The sequence below is a fragment of the Stigmatopora argus genome, chromosome 24 (assembly GCF_051989625.1).
Source record: "Stigmatopora argus isolate UIUO_Sarg chromosome 24, RoL_Sarg_1.0, whole genome shotgun sequence".
Taxonomy (NCBI): Eukaryota; Metazoa; Chordata; class Actinopteri; order Syngnathiformes; family Syngnathidae; genus Stigmatopora; species Stigmatopora argus.
The window spans coordinates 2476987-2500483 of NC_135410.1; the positions used below are offsets into that span (position 1 = coordinate 2476987).

General features: G+C 42.4%; 1 protein-coding gene across 2 annotated transcripts in view; it reads right to left on the reverse strand.

The window, feature by feature from the left end:
- The window catches only part of gmds (GDP-mannose 4,6-dehydratase), a 159072-nt gene that overhangs the window by 42793 nt on the left and 92782 nt on the right, over positions 1-23497 (reverse strand). The window contains exons 7-10 of one of the 2 annotated variants that reach the window (XM_077594609.1): positions 18849-18976; positions 4325-4443; positions 3943-4039; positions 1764-3315 (exon numbers count right to left, since the gene is read on the reverse strand). In XM_077594609.1, coding sequence (XP_077450735.1) covers positions 3226-3315; positions 3943-4039; positions 4325-4443; positions 18849-18976 — 434 coding nt within the window. In that variant the 3' untranslated portion in view covers positions 1764-3225. Of the gene's footprint in view, positions 1-1763; positions 3316-3942; positions 4040-4324; positions 4444-18848; positions 18977-23497 lie in introns of those variants that run through there. The other variant, XM_077594608.1, reaches the window with a different exon arrangement.

Genomic DNA, 23497 nt, shown 5'->3' on the forward strand with positions numbered 1-23497 from the left:
CTCACTTAAGGTCAATGTTCATTACTCTACTATAAGAAAAACACTGGCCAAAGCTGACATCCATGGCAGAGTTACAAGTCGAAATCCATTGCTGTCCAAAAAGAATATAAAGGCTCGTTTTACGTTTGCCAAAAAAAACATCTTGATTATCCCCACACTTTTGGAAGAAAATTCTGTAGACTGATGAGTCAAAAATTGAACCTATTGGAAGGTGTGTGGCCCATTACATTTGGCAAAAAATGGCACAGCATTTCATCACAAGAACACTATAGCAACAGTGAAGCATGGTGGTGGCAGTCTGGGACTGCTTTTCTCCTTCAGAACCAGGAAGAATGAATGTTGCTGTCTGCCAGAACGCCCGGCTTTCAGTTTGTGTGCTCAAAGCTCGAGCGCTCTTTGAGAATGCAGCATGACAACAATCCAAAGCACACTAGCAGGTCCACCTCTGAATGCCCCCCCCAAAAAAACAATGCAAGATTTTGGAGTGGCCACGTCAAACTCCGGATTTAAATCCTATTGAAATGCTGTGGTGTGATCTGAAACGGGCTTTTCTTTCTAGAAACCCTTTAATATTGCAGAATTGAAACAATTCTGTACAGAAGAGTGGGCCAAAATTCCTCAAGTGTTGTCAAAGACTCATCACAAATTTTTGTAAATGCTTAATTTCAGTTGTTGCTGCCAAAGGTGGCACAACCCGTTATTAGGTTCAGGGGGCAATTACTTTTTCACATAGGGCCAGACAAGTTTGTACTTTTTTCTGCCTTGGTAAATAAAATCATCATTTAGAAAGTGCCTTTTCTGTTTCCTTGGGTTGTCTCTGTGTCATACTAAAATTGGTTTGATGAGCTGAAACCTTTGTGTATGATAAATATGCAAAAAACACAGAAATCAGAAAGGGAGCAAATACTTTTTCATGGTACTGTACAATAGAGTGAGAATGCTTTCAACACATCACTGTCATATGCACATAACACAATTAAAATAAATTATTAAAAAAACTTTAAAATAATTTTAAAGCAATGTATAATGTGTTTTATCACCCAATATGATCATAAGCACTTTCACAGTGATTTGTTACTGATGCTTTGAATGGCAAGGCAAAAAAAAGAAAACAATCATTACAAGTTTTTTCAAAATAGATTTCTTCTTTCAGGGATAACGCCATTCCTTGTAGTTGGTGCAAATCATAATTGTACTGTAAGATAGGCCAAATAGGCAAAAATAAATGTCGAATAAATTCCCCTCCCTTTGCATTTGATACCGAGAAAGATGAGAAGGCCTTGGTTTAAGGACAACATGTTATTTAACACCTGTAGTTCCAAGGACTGGATTAACTTTGATGAAAATACCAAAATGTTTTAACTAATTAAGCGCTGTAGATAGAATGATAAAATAACTTCAAAGAATGCTCAATTCAAAAGTTAACATACATTTTAAAAGAACATAATGTCATGGCGGGCAGCCCAGCGGATTGAGTGGTTAGCATGCCGGCCTCACAGCTCTAGGGTCCTGGGTTCAAATCCAGGTCAGTCGACCAGTATTGAGTTTGCATGTTCTCCCGGGCCTGCATTGGTTTTCTCTGGGTACTCCGGTTTCCTCCCAAATTCAAAAAACATGCATGGTAGGCTGATTGGACACCCTAAATTGCTCCTGTATGAGCGTGAATGGTTGTCCGTCTCCTTGTGCCCTGCGATTGGGTGGCCACCGATTCAGGCTGTGCCCCGCCCCTGGCCCGAAGTCAGCTGGGATGGCTCCAGCACCCCCACGACCCTAGTGAGGATAAAGCGGTTCAGAAAACGAATAAATGAATGAATAATGAAAATTCTCTCTTGAATCTCTAGTTCGTATTTCTTCAACTCTGATTTCTCGCTGGTAGTAATTGGAACAGATAGTTCTGTCACAAAAAATATGTTCAGAAAGTTCTTTCATGATCTTGTTACAGGTTTACAGAAAAAGTGACCATAATGCAACATTCTCATAAAAAAGGTTCAAATATCTCCAAACACTAGCCCATGAAATCAATTTGTCTGCAAAGTGATAATACCACATTAACATATTTTGATTAATGAAATAAATGTATTTAATGTTAAAGTCTTGATCCAGATTCAGAAAAGATTTATAAGGAACCTAAGCACAGGTGTGTTCATGGTGATTCCAACTTCACATCTGTCAGTCACCAGGAGCCCCTTGTTAATCCTCCGGCATCACTCAACTGAATCTCACTTTTAATCTTCAAAAGAACCGTTCAAAAGAATGGAGCACGTTAGGGAGAGAGGAATAAGCAAGTTGCATCATCGGTCAATGGGGAGATAGAGCTTTAAAGGCAATGCTCTAGGTATGCGGTCCCCAACCTTTTTCTCACCGCGGACCAGTAAGGGTCTTCGTATTTTCTCATGGACCGGCTAATGGGCAGGGCGACAACTTAAGACAAAATTGTGTGGGAGTGGGGTAGGTGCATCATCGACATCCACAACGGCAAAATAAAAACTAGTCCCAAGCATAATAGCAATTATTTATTATTATTATTATAACAACTTTTCTCATTTCAAGTAGAAGTGCGAGATTGAAAACTTTAATATTTATTACGCTGACGGGCCGGCACCAGTTGGCTCGTGGACCGGTACCGTTCCATGGACCCGTGGCTGGGGACCACTGCTCTGGGTCATGTATTGAAACAAGACAATAGTACATGAAAGTATTTTGTGATATGAATGAACGAAGGACACGGCTCCCATTTGAGAGAAAGAGGGCGAGAGAGAAAGAGACAGAAAGTGCGAGCGAGAGATAAGGAGCGAGGGCGAGGGAGGAAGAGTATCAGGCCCATGACCAGATAGGTGGGTGGTTGCTCCTGTCACCCAATCACAGGTCCAGCACCTGATGGGCGAGGCAATGGCAGGTGTGGCTCATCAGTCATCAGGGACCTATTTAAGCCACTCAGAGCTTGACCACGTCACTCGATCGTCTTCATCAGTTCACTGTAAAGTATCCTCTCTTGCTACCTACTTGCTAGCCTCAGCTGATCTCTGCTCCCTTGTTTTGTTATTAGGACCTTGACCACGCTCATGACCACGGACCACACCGCGATCACGATCCCAACCACGACCATGCATCTTGTACCGTCGCTTTGGCCCCTCAGACCTCTCGGCTATCGAGCTCCACGCTATGACAGACGACTCCACTATGCTTCTACCCTTGTACCTTCGACTGATCCTACACAACAGACACTCAAAATAAAGAGAAAGCTCCATGTCCGGCTTGTGTGCATTTGCCTGCTTCGGGCCCTCCAAAGGTGATTGTCGAGATTGCTTTTGGCGTCTAGCAAAAGAAAAAGTGACGGAGAAGTAGAAGTAGTAGAGGCTGATAACCTCCATATATTGATGCAGCAATGTATGCAAAAGAAGGCCCATCTAACTTTAGTATTTAGAAATGAAAAAACTCTTCAGAGGTTTTGCTGTTTAAAACATATTTTCAATTGCTCACAAGAGACATTAATTTTCTGAGCTTGTCAAGTTGAGGTTTTATACATCAGTAGCCAAAATATTCCAAACTACAAAAAAAGGCTTGAAATATTTCACTCTGTGTAATGAATCTATCTACAGCATTATTGTTACATGGCCCTTAGCCTTGCACTTTTTCTTGCCAATAAATTGAATTGAATTATGCATGAAATATCTTCACTTTCTCAAACGTGTGCTAGAAAAGATACTCATCATTTTCACATTATTCTAATTATAAGAGACACATCTATACAGTATATCCCAACCACAAATCACTTAAAAAGTCACTTGTTTTGTAGAGTAGAGAACACATTTCACAATAACTTCTTAAAAAATCATTTGCATCTTATATAAATATTTTTTACAAGAACCACCAAATCAATATGACATCTACTCATCAGCAAATGTACCATCAAATAATCAATTTGAAACAGCAAAAACTTACCACTTCTGTTGGGCGGAAATATTTTGGATTCACCTTCACATGTACAACTTTTGTCTCTTGGCAAGAGCCGACCTCTTGTTCATCTTTGCCAGCCCATCTAGAAATACACATATATGTATGTGTTAATAATAAAACAATGATTAATCATTTTCTCGCAGCATTTGGATGGTTTTGCTATATTGTATTGACATTTAGTTTTCTTCAAACATTTGGTACACAAAACATGTTACCTGGTCACCTATCTAAATGCACACACATGCCTGACCTTGAATATGAACGGCAATTATGAAGCAACAATTAAGTTATACATAAACAAGCCGATGATGAACTGCAATTTGAAAAGGAAAATTCATTTCAGTCAGTCTAATAAGTGTGTGCTTACACTATAGTCTTCCCAATATGTTTGAAGGCTTTTTCCACAAACTCCCGCACACTGTGCACCTCGCCTGTTGATATGACGAAATCATCTGGCTCCTTCTGTTGTAGCATCAACCACATAGCCTGCGAGCGTATGACAGAGAAAGACAGAGAGCATGAGAGCGAGAGAGGTTCAACATCAAAAATATATTTTTTCTTACAGACAGGAAGTGAACTCATGACCTCGAAACGGGGCTCTTGCCCGTACCTCTCAACTGACGTCACCATAAAATCTCACGAGACACATACTGTGGGAAAGAAGGACAGAGCTATCCCACAGGCCCACTGCTCTGATAGCACACATGAAAACACATATGGCCATTGATGCACTTACACAAACCCATTTTCACACTCATCACATGGTCCAACATTTAAAAATAACCTCAAAAGCCTGACAACATGTGGAAGACCAAAGTACTGTTTCCTCTTTATCAATGATTGCAACTGATACATGGAGTGTAGAATGTATTTAACTAAACAATTTTAGCCCTGTGGACATGTATAATCTTCCTGTTTGCAACAATACAACTGCAAACAAACAATACAATGTTTCTGTATAATCGATTATGGTCATGATAAATTGAAATCAGTTTGCCTTAAGAAAGATCAGATTGTCCTTGGTTTTCTTCGCCAGAGAACAAAACATAAAACAGACACAAAGAGTACATAAAAAATAAAATAGAAAACTAGTTTATAAGATAAATATGTGTGGGTCATTTAAGGAGACAAAATACAGCAATTTGAAACTATTTCAGGCTTTTTATTTGTAGTTAGCAATCAGTGCAGTTCGACCCAACTGAGGTGGAGACCAAGGACAGTAGAATTTTAAAAAATTGCTGTGCTAACTCGTTTGAAGTGTATGCTGATACATTTCATAGAAAATGTGTATGCAAAACTATGCATGGCTTAATCGCAAAGACAAGTGAAATGTAATGACCACATTATTGATTGATTGATTGATTTTCCGTACCGCTTATCCTCACAAGGGTTGCGAGGGTTCTGGAGCCTAAACCAGGCTGCTATGGGCAGCAAGCAGGAGACATTTTGAATTGGTTGCCAGCCAATTGCACAACCATACACGCTTACACTTACACCTCAGGGCAAAAGTGTTCAATCAGCCTACCATGGACATTTTTAGGATAAGGGAGGAAACTGGAGTAACCTGAGAAAACCCATGCAAGCACGGGGAGAACATGCCAACTCCACACAGGACGGTCACTGAACCCTCATTCTCTGAACTATGAGATGGCTCTTAGATAAGACAAATATTTTATTGGAGATTGGGTTATATTCTGATTCATTATTTAGAGCTAGTAAACATTCCATCTTGACAGGTGTGTCATAAGTACTAATATCTATTACCTTCTCCTTGTTTATAAAGGCAGTTTTATTAATGCCCAAAACACCATTTCAGGGACTAATTTTTGGGACTGCAAAAGTGGCTTGGTACAAACCAAACCGGGAGCAGAAGTGAGGTCAGCGGTTGGTAAGTTAGGTTAGAACTTTATTTCATCCCGTATTCAGCTGCAGGACTGTTTTGAACACCACAACCTCCAGGACTACATGGACACTGTACTTTCCTATATCAAAAGCTGTACGGACACTGTCACTGTTAATAAACGTTTCCGGGTTTTTCCTAACCAAAAACCTTGGATGACCAGTAAGACACAGGCACTCACTAAATGCCGTAACAACACCGCCTTCAGGTCAGGGGACAAGTTACAATACAGCGCTGCCAGAGCAGACCTGAGGAGAGGCATTAAAAAGGCCAAGGTAGCATATACAAGGAAAATTGAGGAGCACTTCACAGAAAATAACCCAAACAAGATGGGGCAGGGAATACGACACATTACCAATTACAATGACAATGATAAGGTGTCTGTTAAGGCAGATGCCTCACTAGCAGAGGAACTGAACCGTTTCTTTGCCCACTTTGAGACTGAAAATCAGATTCAGTCTCAACACATCCACCACCTTGCAGCAAGTACGCTGAAGCTTCAGGAACATTAAGTGAGACAGGTACTGCGGACTGTGAACACGAGGAAGGCTGCTGGCCCTGACGGAGTACCTAGGAAGGTGCTCAAAGCCTGTGCTGACCAGCTGACTGGGGTTTTCACAAAGATTTTCAATTGTTCCCTGCAACAATCCATCATCCCATCCTGCCTGAAATCTGCCATCATCATCCCTGTCCCTAAAAAGCCAAACATTGACAGCCTGAATGATTACAGGCATGTTGCACTTACGCCTGTGATCATGAAGTGCTTTGAAAAGTTGGTCGCCCACCAGATCAGGGACAGAATCCCTCCCTCAGTTGACCCTCACCAGTTTGCTTATAGAGCAAACAGGTCCACTGAGGATGCCATCGCTCTACACACAGCACTGAGCCACCTGGAGCACCATGGGAACTATGTGAGGATGCTTTTCATTGACTATAGCATAGGACATACTGGCTGACAAACTCTCCCACCTTGGACTATACTCTTCCAACTGCTGCTGGATTAAGAACGTCTTAACCAACCGTCCACAAACTGTTAGACTTTGTCCCCACCTCTCTTCCTCCATTACACTGAGCACTGGCTCCCCTCAAGCTTGTGTGCTGAGTCCTCTTCTATTTTCCCTGTACACATACGACTGTACACCGACCCACCACTAGAACTCCATCATCAAATTTGCCGATGACACCACTATTGTCGGACTTATCTCAGGGGGGATGAGTCTGCCTCCAGAGATGAGGTCAACAAACTGTCTTTGTGGTGTTTGGTGAACAATCTCACACTAAACACCACGAAAACTAAAGAAATAATCCTGGACTTTCGCAAACGCAACACAGATCTGGCCCCACTCCTCATAAATGGAATATGCGTAGACAGGGTCCAGCCCTTCAAATTCCTGGGGTCCACGTCACGGACAAGCTCTCTTGGTCTACCAACACCACGGCAGTGAAGAAGGCCCAGAAGCGACTACATTTCCTGAGGGTACTCAGGAGGAACAACTTGGACACTAAGTTTCTAGTAACCTACTATAGAGCCACTGTGGAGAGCATCCTGACATACTGCATTACAGTGTGGTAAACTGGAAGCACAGCAGCAGACAAAAAAGCCATGCAGAGACTGATCATCACCGCCCAGAAGATCATCGGCTGCTCTCTGTCCTCACTGGATGACATTGCCAGCACTCGCTACCTCAGCAGAGCCGGGAACATTGTTAGGGACCCATACCACCCTGGTCACAACCTGTTCCAGCTGCTGCCCTCTGGCAGACGCTACAGGTCTCACAAAACATGGACAAATAGACTTAGGGAGTTTTTTCCCAGAGCCATCAGGGATTTGAACTTGCATTAGCACAACACACAATTCCTTCTGTGCAATAACTTTGGGGTGTGCAATAACAACGTGCAATATCTTAGATTGTGCAATACTTTAGAATTTACCTTGCCCGGATGTGTCTTTTAATATTTTTATATTACTTATTTATGTTTTTACTGGGAAAACACACTTTGTGGAGTAGCACCACTAATTTCGTTATGCACAGCTGTGTATGACAATAAAAGCTTTTGATTTGATTCGTTCCCACCTTCTGAAAAAACACCAAAACCAGTATATTACAATGGAAAATTTTTTTTATTGGTTGTAATTCACCATCTACTAACAGAGTAACAAATAACTAGTGGCTATGATGTTTAATATACTAAAATGCCACATTCATTACAACGCGGGGTGCACCTAGGATAGAGAGCGAGAGAAACAGACACTAGTTGGACGGCAACGCGCTCGTAACATAACATACAATAAAAATTTACCGTATTTTCTGCACTATCAAGCGGACTGCATTGTAAGGCGCACCCTCAATGAATGACATATTTTAAAAAAAATCCATATACAGTGGTACCTCGTCATACGACCGTTCGTCATACGGAATGCTCGTCTTACGGGGGAAATTTCGATCGAATAATTCGCCCGTGATGCGGTCAAAATTTCGTTATGCGACCAAGCCAGGTGGCCATGGCATTTTTTTTTGCATATCTTTCGTGTACGTATAACAATATTTACGAGCACCGGATGAGCTATTCAGACCAGGAAACGCACAACGCCCATGCGCGGGGAAAAGAGGGCTTTCTGGGTAATGAAGTATACTCGTGCTCGCAACAGCATCCCCGGGGATGCGAACACAGATGCTACAAGCTAAAAGGAGCCGCTAGCCAGCGCCCCCGAAGCTACCATGAGCAGCGGGGCGATCGCTGATAAAAGACTCTGCTCGTTGGCTGCTCATAAGAACATCGGGGGCACTGGCTCGCAACAGCATCCCCGGTAGAAACTCTATCATAGTCGCCGTTCGAGGGGATGCAAACACAGATGCTACAAGCTAAAAGGAGCCGCTAGCCAGCGCCCCTGTAGCTCGCATGAGCAGCGGGGCGATGCTTGTTGCTCGTTGGCAAGTGGTCGTGCGTTCTCCGATTGTGAGGACATTTGTGTGCATCATTTTCGGAATATTTTGAAGGGAATAGTACGACAGCAAACAGCCCATGGATAGCGAACGTGAGGGTGGAGTGTTTGTTCTGTTTACGAGTGCGTCGTGTTGAAATCAAACCGAAGCCCCCCGCCCCTTTTGTGCGTCTCTCTCTCCCCTCGGCGAAATCCGCCCAATTTTAGTTAGATTAAACACTTTATTTCTATTAAACCACTCGTTATTTATTACTTTGTCAATATATGGCGAATTATAAGAAATAAAACATTTTTTTCAATCCAATATCCTGTTTTTGGTGTTTTTTTCAGAGAGTTGGAACGAATTAATTTGTTTCCCATTCATTTCAATGGGAAACTTTACCTCGAGTTACGAGAAACTTGTCATACGAGCTCAGTCCCGGAACGGATTAAGATCGTATGTCGAGGTACCACTGTATAAGGTGCACTGCATTATAAGGCGCACCGCACCGCATTATACGGGTCTACAGTAGAGGCTGGGGTTACGTTATGCATCCACTAGATGGTGCTGCGCTAAAGGCAATGTCAACAAAACAGTCAGATAGGTCAGTCAAACCTTAATAATAGATTACAAATCAGCTTTCTGAAAACTCCATTCACTTCCAAAATGAATAAACAACTGTTTTTTATCTTCTCTGAGGTAAAGTATTAGTATTTTCGTGACACGGTTTCTCTTTAAACAACAGCAAGGTATAACATGGAAGCGCAACATTTATATCACCTAGTGGAGGGGAACTTTTTCTCCATTCAGTAAACATGTAAAAAACATTTTGATGCGGTTACGGTACATTAAACGTTCACAATATAGTAATAGTGCAATGCAATAATAATAATAATAATCGGACATAGGCCCTGTCGTCATTATCACAACACAAAAGCCTACTTGTCATCACACGCAGAAACTGCGTGTGACGAAATTAATGGTGCTTCTCCATAAGCTACGTTTAATCGGCAAAAGACCTAATAAGTGTAAGTTACGGACTTGTAATTTGTCATTCCGCTGTTGAGGATACAGGTCGCTTACCTCGCGCTTACCTTTCACTGTCTTCCACTTACCTTTCCTCAGTCAGCTAGTAGGAGGCAGATCACCAACCAAACATCTGTTCATATACCGCAGAGGGGAATGTGTGTTATGTTAGCGCGAGTTTAGATTCCTGATGAATGTGGGGAAAAAACTGTCCTTAAGCCTATTTGTCCGTGCTTTGTGGGACCTATAGCGTCTGCCAGAGGGCAGCAGCTGGAACAGATTGTGACCAGGGTGGTAAGGGTCCCCTATGATGTTCTTGGCTCTGCTGAGGTAACGAGGGCTGGCAATGTCTTCAAGTGAGGGCAGAGAGCAGCCGACAATCCTCTGGGCAGTGTTAATCACTTTCTGCATGGCCTTTTTGTCTGCCGCCGTGCTTCCAGCGTACCACACTGTGATGCCGTACGCCAGGATGCTCTCTACAGTGGTTCTATAGAAGGTTCTCAGAAGATTGGTGCCCAAGTTGTTCTTCCTAAGTACCCTGAGGAAATGGAGTCGTGTCTGAGCCTTCTTCACCACTGCCGTGGTGTTTGTAGACCATGAGAGCTTGTCCGTGACGTGGACCCCCAGGAATTTAAAGGACTGGACCCTGTCTACACATACTCCATTTATGAGGAGTGGGGCCAGATCTGTGCCGTGTTTGCGAAAGTCCAGGATGATTTCTTTAGTTTTCGTGGTGTTCAGTGTGAGATTGTTCACCGAGCCCCACGAAGACAAATTGTTGACCTCATCTCTGTAAGCCGACTCATCCCCTCCTGAGATGAGTCCGACCACAGTGGTGTCGTCAGCGAATTTGATGATGGTGTTAGACTGGTGGGTGGGTGTACAGTCGTGGGTGTACAGGGAGTACAGAAGAGGACTCAGTACACAGCCTTGAGGGGAGCCAGTGCTAAGAGTAATGGAGGAAGAGAGGTGGGGACCAAGTCTAACAGTCTGTGGGCGGTTGGTCAAGAAGTCCTTTATCCAGCAGCAGATTGAAGAGGATAGTCCAAGGTGGGAGAGTTTGTCAGTCAGAATGTCCGGTTTTATGGTATTGAAGGCTGAGCTATAGTCAATGAAGAGCATCCTCACGTAGTTCCCAGGGTGTTCCAGGTGGCTCAGTGCTGTATGAAGAGCAATGGCAATAGCATCATCAGTGGACCTGTTTGCTCTATAAGCAAACTGGTGAGGGTCAATTGAGGGAGAGATTGTATTCTGATATGGCGGGCTACCAACTTTTCAAAGCACTTCATGATCACAGGCGTGAGGGCAACAGGCCTATAATCATTCATGCCGCCAATGGTTGGCTTTTTGGGGACAGGGATGATGGTGGCAGATTTCAGACAAGATGGAATGATGGATAGTTGCAGGGAACAATTGAAAATATTTGTGAAGACTCCAGCCAGCTGGTCAGCACAGGCTTTGAGCACCTTCCCAGGTACTCCGTCTGGGCCAGCAGCCTTCCTGGTGTTCACGGACCGCATTACCAGTCTCACTTCCTGTTCCCGGAACGTCAGTGTATTGCTGCCGGGTGGTGGTGGGGGTGTTGAGACTGGGTCTGATTTGTCAGTCTCAAAGCGGGCAAAGAAACGGTTCAATTTCTCCGCTAGTGAGGCATCTGCATTAACAGACATAGTATTGTTATTGTAGTTGGTAATATGTCGTATGCCTTGCCACATCTTCTTTGGGTTATTTTCTGTGAAGTGCTCCTCAATTTTTTTGGTATATGCTGCCTTGGCCTTTTTAATGCCTCTTTTCAGCTCAGCTCTGGCAGCGCTATATTTTATCTTGTCCCCTGATCTAAAGGCGGAGTTACGGCCTTTGATGAGTGCCTGTGTCTCATTGGTCATCCAGGGTTTTTGGTTAGGAAAAACCCATATTCGTTTATCTGTAGTGACGTTGTCAATGCAGTTTTTTATGTAAGAAAGTACAGAGTCCGTGTAGTCCTGGAGGTTGTCGTGTACAAAAAGTTCCCAGTTGGTGCGGGAAAAACAGTCCTGCAGCTGAGAGAGTGCGTTGTCGGGCCAAGTTTTTATTATCTTTATTTGTGGCGTTGTTTGCCTCCGGAGTGGAGTGTAAGCGGGGGTGAGAGATAGGCAGAGGTGATCTGATCCAGCTAGGTGAGGGAGGGAAGTGGCTTTATAAGCATGTGTAACAATAACATTAATAACTCAAATAATTACTCAATATTGTTCACGCGGGTGAACCGTGCGTGCTCTCACATATACAATGAGGCACTGTCACATTCAGCTGTTGACGTCCGTATTCATAATATGACCAAACTTGTTCAACCATTAACACAAAGAAACACGTAAAGCTCATTTTATCAGTTCATTCCTCATCTATGGTTCCCACTAATTCTTCGTCTTCAGTGTCCTAATTGAAGAGATTGGCGAATACCGCAATCATCACCCAATGCTCCATCTCATCAAAGTCGTCATTAATCGAGTCCGTGTCGCTTTGGTTGTCTGGCGGCTGAGTGAAAATTCCTGCCTTCCTGAAAGCTCGAACCACAGTTGAAACTGATATATCAGCCCAGGCATTTAAGATCCACTGGCAGATAATAGTGTATGTTGTCCGGCGCTGTCTACCAAGGGGGAATAATGGACTCGGCGGCTTCTTGCCGTAGTTGCTAGACCTGTTGCGGCTCAATATTGATCCATATATAATATATAATTCGCAGTCTAGCTTTGAATGCTCTGTTGACGTCAATCTAGTGGCTGGAGTTCTTTTGTCAATCCACCCGGGATGACGACGAGCACTGAATTAGTTTGCTCGCCGGCATACCGGGTGGATTGACAAAAGAACTATACAGTGGTACCTTGACATACGATCGTAATCCGTTCCGAGACTGAGATCGTATGACGAGCTTTTCGTAACTCGAGCGGACGTTTCCCATTGAAATGAATTGAAAACAAATTAATTCGTTCCAACCCTCTGAAAAAACACCAAAAACAGGATATTGGATTGGAAAAAAAGGTTTTATTTCTTCTAATTCCCCATATAATGATAAAGTAATAAATAACGAGTGGTTTAATAGTAATAAATGTGTTTAATAGATGTAAAATTAGACGCATTTCACGGAGGGGAGAGACAACGACACACACGGAGGCGGAGGTGGGGGCTGTTCGGGGGGACTTTATTCACGGCAACAACGCACTCGTAAACGAACAAACAAATTTAAATTAACTTGGATAACTATATACAGACACTCAACGTTTAATGTAACTTCACACAAAACTGAAATCTAATTTTGTTTTAATCTTTTTTACCTTAGTTCTACGGGTTGACACCACCCAAACGCTCCGCAGAAGTCTTCAAAATGAACGCATCAAGAGTTGTTTGTTTTTGCCTCCCCTTCAAAATGTTTCGAAAATGACGCGCACAAATGTCATCACAATACGATAACGCGCGACCACTTGCCAGCTTGTCAGGGTGCCTCTTTTCAACAAAATCCGAAAACTCTTGCCACTTCACAAGCATCTTCTACTGCCCCAGCGCTACTGAGTTCTGGCAACAAATGTTCACTCTCCTGTAGGTCGATTAAATCCTGTGTCATGAGTTATTCGTGCCGCTCAGCGATTAGGTCATTCACATCTGCCTCATCAACCTCCAGCCCCAAGGAATTTCCAAGCGACATGATATCATCCACGAGTTCTTCATGTGCAGCAGGGGCTGCTGTTTCAAAGTCTCTTTCAGCGGAAGCTGGCCACAATTTTTTCCATGCTGAATTAAGAGTTCGTTGTGTGACGCCCTGCCATGTGTTGGGTTCATTCTGGGATGTTACTATATGTTCATTTGGAATTAATAGGTAATGAAGCTATAATTTAAATAGTGCCATACTGTTTGGACTGAGTGCACTTTCCCCCAGTCTCCCTGTTCAGGGCCAGTCAATTGTTTTCATAACTATGAACTGAACAGGACAACAAGTTCCAGGCCAGACGGATGATCTACAAGGACTCTTAAACTGCTTTGTCTCGGAATCCTACAGATGGCGATAAATCGAATCAAACTTCCGAGAATACTCGCATTATTCTTCAAATATACTGTTGCTCTGTTTACCTTATAAAGAAATTATTATGCTTACTGGTGCAAATTCTAATGCCGTTGTTTTGCTTATTGTGCAAATTCTTACGCAGGTGTTCCGATAAAAACAGATTGTTGTGACAGTTGTTTTTATAACCTTCATGATGTTATTCGGTTAAGCTTATACAATTGTTCAAAACAGTTGAGACAGTTGTTTTTGCTTATGCAATTGTTTAAATCAGATTACCTTTGAATGTTTTGGTTATGTGCCGCTAAATGGACCGAAGAGTATGCCGCCCGTCAGAATCCTCTTGCGAACGAAGCCACGTTGGGAGCGATTTTCCTTGCAAGTTGTAGCAGTTATGTTGAAAGATGTTTTCCTATTTTAATTAAATATTACTAATAATGATTTAAGGGTATTAATCATTATTCCAACACATGCATCGTTAATAATTTTCAAGCAATGGACAATATTAAAGTGCTCTTTCCAAAATTCACAAAGGGTTAACTCTGTGTCATCTGTCACATCGAAGCATTTCATTGGCAGGCTTTTCTCTGTCAAATACGTTTTGACTGCCGGACCAAAGCACAGATTAACCCATTCTGTGAATAAATGACGCGTAATCCAAGTTTTAGAATTAGCGCGCCACATCACTTGCAGGTTTTCTTGATGTTGTGTCTCTCTAAGGCACGCGGGTTCTCCGCATTGTACACCAGTAGCGGCTTAATTTTACAGTCACCGCTGGCATTAGCACACAACGCTAGCGCTAAGCGGTCCTTCATAGGTTTGTGCTCCGGTAATGCCTTCTCCTCTGCCACGATGAATGTCCGCCTGGGCATCTTTTTCCAAAAAAGACCAGTTTCATCACAGTTGAAAAGTTGCTGGGGGATGTAACTTTCCTGGGTGATAATCAAGGCAAATGTCTTGATAAATTCCACTGCGGCTTTCGAATTGGAACTTGCCGCTTCCCCGTGTCGGATTACCGAGTGTATTCCAGATCTTTTTTTAAAATTTTCGAACCAGCCATGACTCGCTTTAAAGGGTTCTGAAGTTGTTGAAGGCTCTCCTTTCGTTGTTATCAAATCCATGTAAATTCCGCTGGCTTTTTCATATATGGTCGCATCACGAAATTTTGATCGTATCTCGGGCGAATTATTCGATCGAAATTTCCGCCGTAACACGAGCATGTTGTATGACGAGCTGTCGTATTACGAGGTACGACTGTATATTCCAATATGCACCGCGCACGGGGGAAAATGGAGTCGCCGGCTGCTTACCGGAGTTGCGAGACCTGTTGCGGATCAATATTGATCCATACATAAGGCGCACTGGATTATAAGGCGCATCGTCAGCTTTTGAAAAAATTGAAGTCTTTTAGGTGCGCCTTGTAGTGTGGAAAATACGGTAACTTAAATGAAGGGTTCTGGTGGTGTTGAAGTCTCCCCTTTTTCAGATGCTTGCTTTGGTTTTAGATTCATGTAAAGTGCGCTGGCTTTTTTGCATATTATCGACTCGGTTAGGCTATCTCCCGCTAACTGTTTATCTTTTATCCATATTAAAAGAAGGCTCTCCATCTTGTTATGAATGTCAATGCACAGCTTGGAAATTATGGTAAGTCTTTGGAAGGCTTGATATCCTTAATAGCATCCTTCTGCTTCAGGATGGTGCATATTGTTGAAAAACGTATTGGCGAGCCAGCTCCGTCACGTGTACACCATGCAACGCTCCGCCCAGTGCTGGTAGAGATCTTTGCACGAGTGAGATGCGGCGCGAAAGACAGTGTGCTGAAATCATAAGCAGCCTCTCCCGTCTCGTATGCTCGTATCTCAAAATTTGTCTCGTATATCAAGGCAAATATTTGCTCGTAATTTTACCCGTATCTCAAATTCCTCGTATGTCGGGGCACTCATATGTCAAGGTATTACTGTACCGTATTTTCTCGCATACAAGCCATATTTGTAACTCAAGAAAGTGATGAGTGAATCAAGAGTACAGCTTATATGCGCACAAGACTTACAGCGTTGCTTGCTATATTCTTTTTCACTAGATGTCGGCAAATAAACATTTACTATTTGTTTATTTTCTGTTTTGCAGTAAGAAAACAACCATTACTGGATGAATTACTAACTTTCTTATGAAATTGACCCTAATAATGTGCTTTTGATTCATACAGTATCTCAGATATACCACATGCGTAGTCTTTCTGTGCGCGATGCGTAATGTGTGTAATGTAATCCGAAAAGAAGGCACGACGTCCTTCCTTCTCGGATGTTTGTATTATCGGCGCATCAATCTTATACGGTGAAATTTTGCTTATTCTTTTTCTTCTGAGCTGTGTACCACCCATTTCAGTGCCGAAAAAGAGGCGGTGCCCTGACTTCTTCCATTTTTCAACTCCTGTCTTCCGGCTGCGAGTTTCAGTGTGGATTTTGACCTTTTTATGAACTAATTTTGATATACCGTATTTTCACACCTATAAAACGCGTCTGATAGGGCGCACACTCAGTTGCGGGTATATTTTCTGTTTTTTGTCAATACATACGGTGCCTGGTCGGATAAGGCGCTAGTAAGACACTAGGCTAGCGTATTTTATGCTAGCCGCAAGCATGTTTTTTTTAAAGACAGCACGAGAAAAACAAAGTCTGATAGTGCTTTATGGAGGTAAAAGGTACAAAAGTTAATAGAAGTTAAAGCAGTAAAACATCTACATAAACAAAACCGTCAAACTCCTCATCTGCTGTATAGAGTTCGGCATTCAACATGCTATGCTCCATCTCACTGTCAGAGTTGTGTATTCCGGGAACTTGATTCCAGCTTTGGCGAAAGCTCGAACAACAGTGCTGGCCGACACTTAAACCCAGTCATCCACAATCCATTGTAATTCGCGACATGCATCACTCCCAAACCTTTGATTCTCCTCGCTGTTATATCGGCATCGACAATCCATTCCAAATTCTCACGTAACTCGTGCAACGCTGCCTGCCAGTCTGCTATGTTGGCCATCCGGCATTCATCACTCCCAAGCCGTTCGCAAAGCTGTTTCTCCTTGCTGTTAAATTGTGTTCGATCCATAGCTTTAGTCCATTTTCCAAGCGTTCACACCCGCATTCTGTTGTCCTTCACGTCAGGCATTTTCCTCCTCCTGTTTTTGAGGGTTAAAATCGCTGGGAGCACACGGAAGTCAAATGCCTTACCACTCGCCTGGGATGTTTTGAATGGATTTACCGTAACGCTTGGAATGCGCGGTGAGGCTATTTTTAGGGTGAACATCCGCTGGTGAACATCCGCTTGATCACAATAAGTAGCGTGCCGTCAAGAAATAAAACCAGTCACTCAAGCAGTCAGGGCCATACAAAAATTTAATTTAGCGCACAAACAAGACGCATCGACCATTTTAGAGAAAAATTTAGACTTTTAAGTGCGCCCATAGGTGTGAAAATACGGTATTTCAGATTTTAAAAACGTGATGTACTGAAGCCGCGAATGTTACGTCTTTGGGGAGACGTCGAGGCGAGGTTACTAGGAATAGGACCCAATCGCGGGGAAGCAGGCGAGGACGAGTGAAATAGTGCTCATACCAATACTTTAATAACTTAGGCAGGACAAAATAACAAAGAATTAGGAATCGAAACACAAAACCAAACCGGACTAGGGAAAACACGGGGAATCGAGGAACGAGGTAACGCAAACACAAGGGAAATAAGACTGACAATCCGACAATGACATTATAATCAGTGGGGTTTAAATAGACACAACAGGAACTAATATTGAATCATGCACAGCTGCACGAGCATAACGGCAGGCAGGAGGGACAAACAAGAGTAGGGAAACAAACATCAGAACAACGGGAGAAGTCAATGGGAAAAAACAATAACAACCTACTCCTAACAGCGAAGTGGCGAAGGCTCACAGTAAACATTTGTCCTGCCTATAGCCAAATCTGATCCGCACTTTGAACTCCTAAACTTTACTCCCATCTCTAAGAATGTTCTTTGCTACCGATGCCACCATCACGTCAGAATAATAACATGGTGAGCTGTGAGACGCCTTCTGTTAGACATGGGAGCCTGTTGTGAGTTTCATCTTGACAGCCAAACACACACACATACACACACACCCACAGACCTTCCAAAGTCAACTTCTCATGCTTTGACTCTGAGGAATGTGTTCTCACTACACACATAAATGGAGGGATACACAGAGGGTAAGCAAGAGTCAGCTCCTTATGTTCCTGGATGGAGACCCCTGTTCGTTTCATCTTCCCATTCCTCTGCTTTTTGCTGGCACCATGGTATTAACAAAAACACTATATTTCTGTCAGCATCCACAGGATACATCATTCCCTTAATATCGCTTTTTTTCTGAGGATGAACAAGGATGAATATAAGGAGCTTGGAGCAATCTGGGCTATGTGAAATCAGTGAAGTCTATTACCTCACAGTATGCAGTATTGTACCGCACCCACTTCCTTTTGCTTTTTATCTCTAGCACTCTGACAATAAATAAATAACCAAATAAAACAACAAACAAATAAATAAATAAGACAGAGACAACAGTTATAGAAAAGAAACATCCCATTTAAATTTCTAATCATCTTGATCTTAAAATTGTGTGAGAACCTCTCTATGATGGTCATCTTTCATGCAGTTGAGCAGTTTGTAGAATGACTCACTGAGGCAACTCATTTTAAAACCATCTTATTCGGTTGTGCTGATCAGTTCTATGATATTCATGTTTGATTCCCTGCTCTGGTGACCTTGTTCCTCGTCTAAGCATCCTTGACCAAGACACCAAACTCTAGATTGCTCCTAATAATGTGTCAGTAGGTATTGTACAGGTCCACAGCGCTTTGAGTGCGGGTTTAGAAATGTGCTATTCAAGTGTAAATTAATTTACATTATTAAATATTAATATCTACATACCTATATACATATATGCCGATATAGTATATATAAATATGTAGGTCTTTTAAACATACCTTCACATAGTCTCGTGCATGGCCCCAATCTCTCTTAGAATCCAGGTTTCCCAGACTGAAGCTCTCAAGTTGGCCCAAGTGAATTTTCGCCACAGAACGGCTGATTTTCCTGGTCACAAAGTTAAATCCTAAAAAGGTATGATGAAAAGCATTACGGACACATTCTTCAAGCTTACAGCATACAAGTAGATCCAAATAAGAAGGATGTTGAACTTTGCTGAGAGTACTCGATTTGGGCATGAGATCCCCTCTCTCTTTTCTGAACCGCTTAATCCTCATTAGGGTTGCGGGGGGTGCTGGAGCCTATCCCAGGCGGGGGACATCCTGAATCGGTGGCCAGCTGATCACTGGGCACAAGGAGACAAAGGAACACCATGCACACACACCCATATGTAGGGACAATTAAGATTGTCCAATCAGCCTACCATGCATGTTTTTGGAATGTGGGAGGAAACTGGAGTATCCGGAGGAAACCCACGCAAGCCAGGGGAGAACATGCAAACCCCACACAGGTGGAGTGACCTGGATTTTAACCCAGGACCCCAGTATGTAGGCTTCCCGGCATGAGCTCCGAACCAACAATTACACAAATTAAAGGAACACATGAACAACGATCCTCTCTGTTTGTACTGTTCTAGTATTCAGTTAAATCAGGCTGACTCAGAAAAGTCAATTTGTTGCCACTTCATATTCAAGCCATTTCCCTGTTTAATTTATGATCATGGTGTAAAATCTGGCCAATATGCCAATGCAGAAAGTGAATCTATTCGTTTAAGAAACACATGGGGGGTCACAAAAATGGCCAACAAACTGCTACTGCAGGGCAGATTTTAGCAGTAATTTTGTGGTGTCACAATGAAAAATACACAACTTGTAAAATTGCCAGGGTTCATACACAGATAATACATGTGGCTCTGATATACGCAGAAAAAAATGGTAGTATGTTTTGTATGTTATTAGCTGAGTGACAGAAGTCCTGGCTCTTTTGGCGGAACATTCTTGCCTGGTGTTGTGTTCTTTATTTAAGCTACAAAAGGAAACAATGCTGTGGAGAGTCAGCTCATGAATGTTACAGTTGCCCAAGCACTCTTCTCCTTTCCATCTCTTTCTCAACATCTTCCTTAATCCCCTTGTCTTCCGCATACGGAATATATCATCTCATCTCATTTCATTTTCCGAACAACTTTGTCCTCATTGGGGTTGTGGGGGATGCTGGAGCCTATCCCAGCTGACTCAGTCAGTTAACAAGAAAAATCATTGCAGTGCTAATGTAGGTGAAAAAGCGTTACAACTGTGAAAACTACCAATGAATTTCCCCCAAAGAATGTCATGAATAGTGTTTTGTAAAACAACCAAAGTCTCTCATTATCTAACAATGGCACAGAGGCTTACCAGGTTCTGTAAGCATTCATTCATTTTATGAACCGCTTTATCCTCAGTAGGGTCACGAGGGTTGCTGGAGTGTATCCCAGCTGACTCCGGAACAGAGGTGGGGGGGACACCCTCAATACCTTCAATACAGTCATACCTCAATACCAATTAACATATCTGAAATCCCGTCTCTGAACCTCTTCGCCAACTATCTTAAAGCCTGGCTGTTAGACGAACAAAATTGCGATCACAATGTTGTCTGAAACTGGCATACGTGTGTGTGTCTCGAATGTGTCACCGTCTAACTTCAACCTACAGACTAAAGATGGAAATTACCGTATTTACTCACATATAAGCCGCCCGCGCGTTAAGCCGCACCCCTTAAAATTGTTGAATTTGACAATTTCTCTCGTATAAGCCTGATTCTCAATTTTAGCCTCCATATTTATGGTTTTAATAGGGAGTACAAATGTGTTACTTTGAAGGGAAAATCTTAAGAAAAATCATCACAGGTCTGAGATACTGTATGAATCAAAAACATATTATTAGGGTCAACAAATCTTCCAAGATGGCGCCGTTCACGCGGGAGCCAGTGGGAGTAGCTCTGTACACTTATGTTTTTCGTGTTTTACAGGCCTTCTATCTTTTTTTTAATTACATTTTAATATTTCTTAATACATTCCTTTTTACTTTACTTTGTACTTTATACACTTTAATGTTTTTACAACTTTCCTTGTTCTGTTAGCCAGGCTTCTTTCGGCTACTTCTTTTTTTGGAACCATTCAGCCATGCCTACGCTGTCGCACACACGGGACTAGCTGTTACAATACACAGCAGAAGGAGCAACACCTCGGTGCCGCCGGAGTTTCGGAGCTGGACAAAAATGCCGGGAGGAGAGGCAACGCTTCTGACCAACCATTCCATCGTGGGATAAGATGGAAGAGCTGTCGGCGCTTACCAGCAACGGAGTCGAGGAGTTCTGCCCTGCTGCTGTTTTCTACAGCTCCAGACTACTGAGGAACTGTGCGGATAAGCTTGGAAGAGTGACTCTGCATATTCTCTACCTCGGTCACAGTCTGCAGAAGTTCCCCATCTCGTGGAAGACTTCCTGTGTGTGGTTCCAGTTTTTGCCAACTTTACGTCTTTTTGAGTCTATCCGTTTTTGCTACCGAAACTAGTAGCTCGTTTTTGTGTTTTTGCTGCTTTTCTGTCTTAATGATTTGGTGATTCTTAATGATCCCATTGACTTTGATTTGCTTTGTACTTTGTGCTTTTTGCTTTTGCTTTGTTGTTCTGCGGCCTTTGACTGTACTGTCTAACTTATAACTATGCCTTTACTTGCTACTGTTACAATGAAATTTCCCGAATACGGGATGAATAAAGTTATCCAATCCAATCCAACATCATAAGTTTATATGCCTGTCTTTATAAATGCAAAATATCAAATTATTCACTTTGAAAAAAGAAGTCTATCTTGATTAGAACAATTATCTTACCATAAGTTTAAGATGTGGCGGCCAAATTGCTTCTAATGTAAAAATATCGATTTTTTTTCGATGGTTCATGTTACTGCAATAGTTGTCACTTTCAAACAAGAAAAAAAAAAAAAAAAATCAAAGCGGAATTTTGTTATATTTCATAATCACAAATGTACAATTGTTTCCTTTCTGTGTTCCGAAAAGGAGGGTGTTGTTTGCACGTAGACAAATTCAAAAAGGAAGTAACGTAAGCACAACCAGGAAATATGCCCATAGCGCTATACGTAATGTTCACCACGTCTCTGGGGGCAACAATAGCATACACATTACGCAGGTATCAAGGTTTATATTTTAACGATTGACGCAAGACCTTCGATCAGCTTTAACTATTGTGATGTGCTGACATGGTAAACGCTATGGTCAGACCACGTATCTACGGTAAGATGGAGGCGCCCCGGGCGAGCAATTGCAGACAAGTAAGTGTACTCACGTCTGGCCACTCTGAGCATGTTTAACTACAGTAAGATGGCCGTGCCTTGAGCGAGCAGTGACGGGAACGTGAGTTTTTTCACGTTTTATTCTAGATGCGGTTTATTTTTTTCTTGAATTATATTCATAGACGTCAAAATATTTTTTTTAGCATCTTGTCTTTATTTTGAAATGATCGGCTGCATTGTCTTGCGTCATTTTGTCGTGACGTCATCGTGACATCGTCGTCAACTTGCAGGTTCGTGGATGTCGTGTTTTTATGCGCATATAAGCCGTACCCTCGATTCATTTTTTTGTCTGACAAAAGCGGCTTATATACGAGTAAATACGGTAGCCCTCGGCTACCATTTTACATATTTACATATAAATGTTTATTAACATGAATATAAATATGTTCATTAATATGTGCTGTCTGTCCCTCAGTAAATAAATACAACTCAAACTCAAACTCTGAATCAATCGGTGGCCAGCCAATCGCAGGGCACAAAGAGACGGTCAACCATGCACACTCACAGCCATACCTAGGGTCAATTTGGAGTGTCCAATCAGCCTACCATGCATGTTTTTGGAATGAGGGAGGAAACCGCAGTACCGAGGAAACCCACGCAGGCCCGGGAGAATATGCAAGCTCCACACAGGTGGACTGACCTGGATTTGAATCCAGGAATCCAGGGCTATGAGGCCGACGCACTATTGAGTGTGCATGGTTGTCCGTCCCCTTGTGCCCTGCGATCGGCTGACCACCGATACAGGGTGTCCCCCGCCTCTGGCCCGGAATCAGCTGGGATAGGCTCCGGCACCCTCCAGGTCCGCCACTGTGAGGCCGACACGCTAAACACCCTATACATTATTCAATTAACAAATGGAACATGCTTTGACTTTGAAGCTATAACAACTTCTCCACCTTCAAACCTATAGTAGTTTTAATTCTACATTGCTCCCCCCAAAAATATTAAGTAAAGTTGAAAAAGTTGAGTTATGATGACAATGTTTGATTTAGATTCAAATGAACACAGATCTCCTTATCAGTATTTTTCAAATATTTCATTGCTGACATCATTTATGTTGTGTGCTTGCCTGAACAGGAACTGATTTGTTCAGCAATAGAAAAAGCTTTTGACAATGTCTTTCCATAATCCAAGTCAAGTGATGCGGGTATGAATTACCTTTTTAAACTGCTGTTTTGAAAGAAAGGTAAGCTGCCCAGGGTGAAAAAATCTAAAGCTCATCATGTAAATTTGCTACTCCCGGTTTAAATAATAATTGTTCAACTTTAAAACAAAGTTTGAAAGATGGACTAGTGGACTTCTC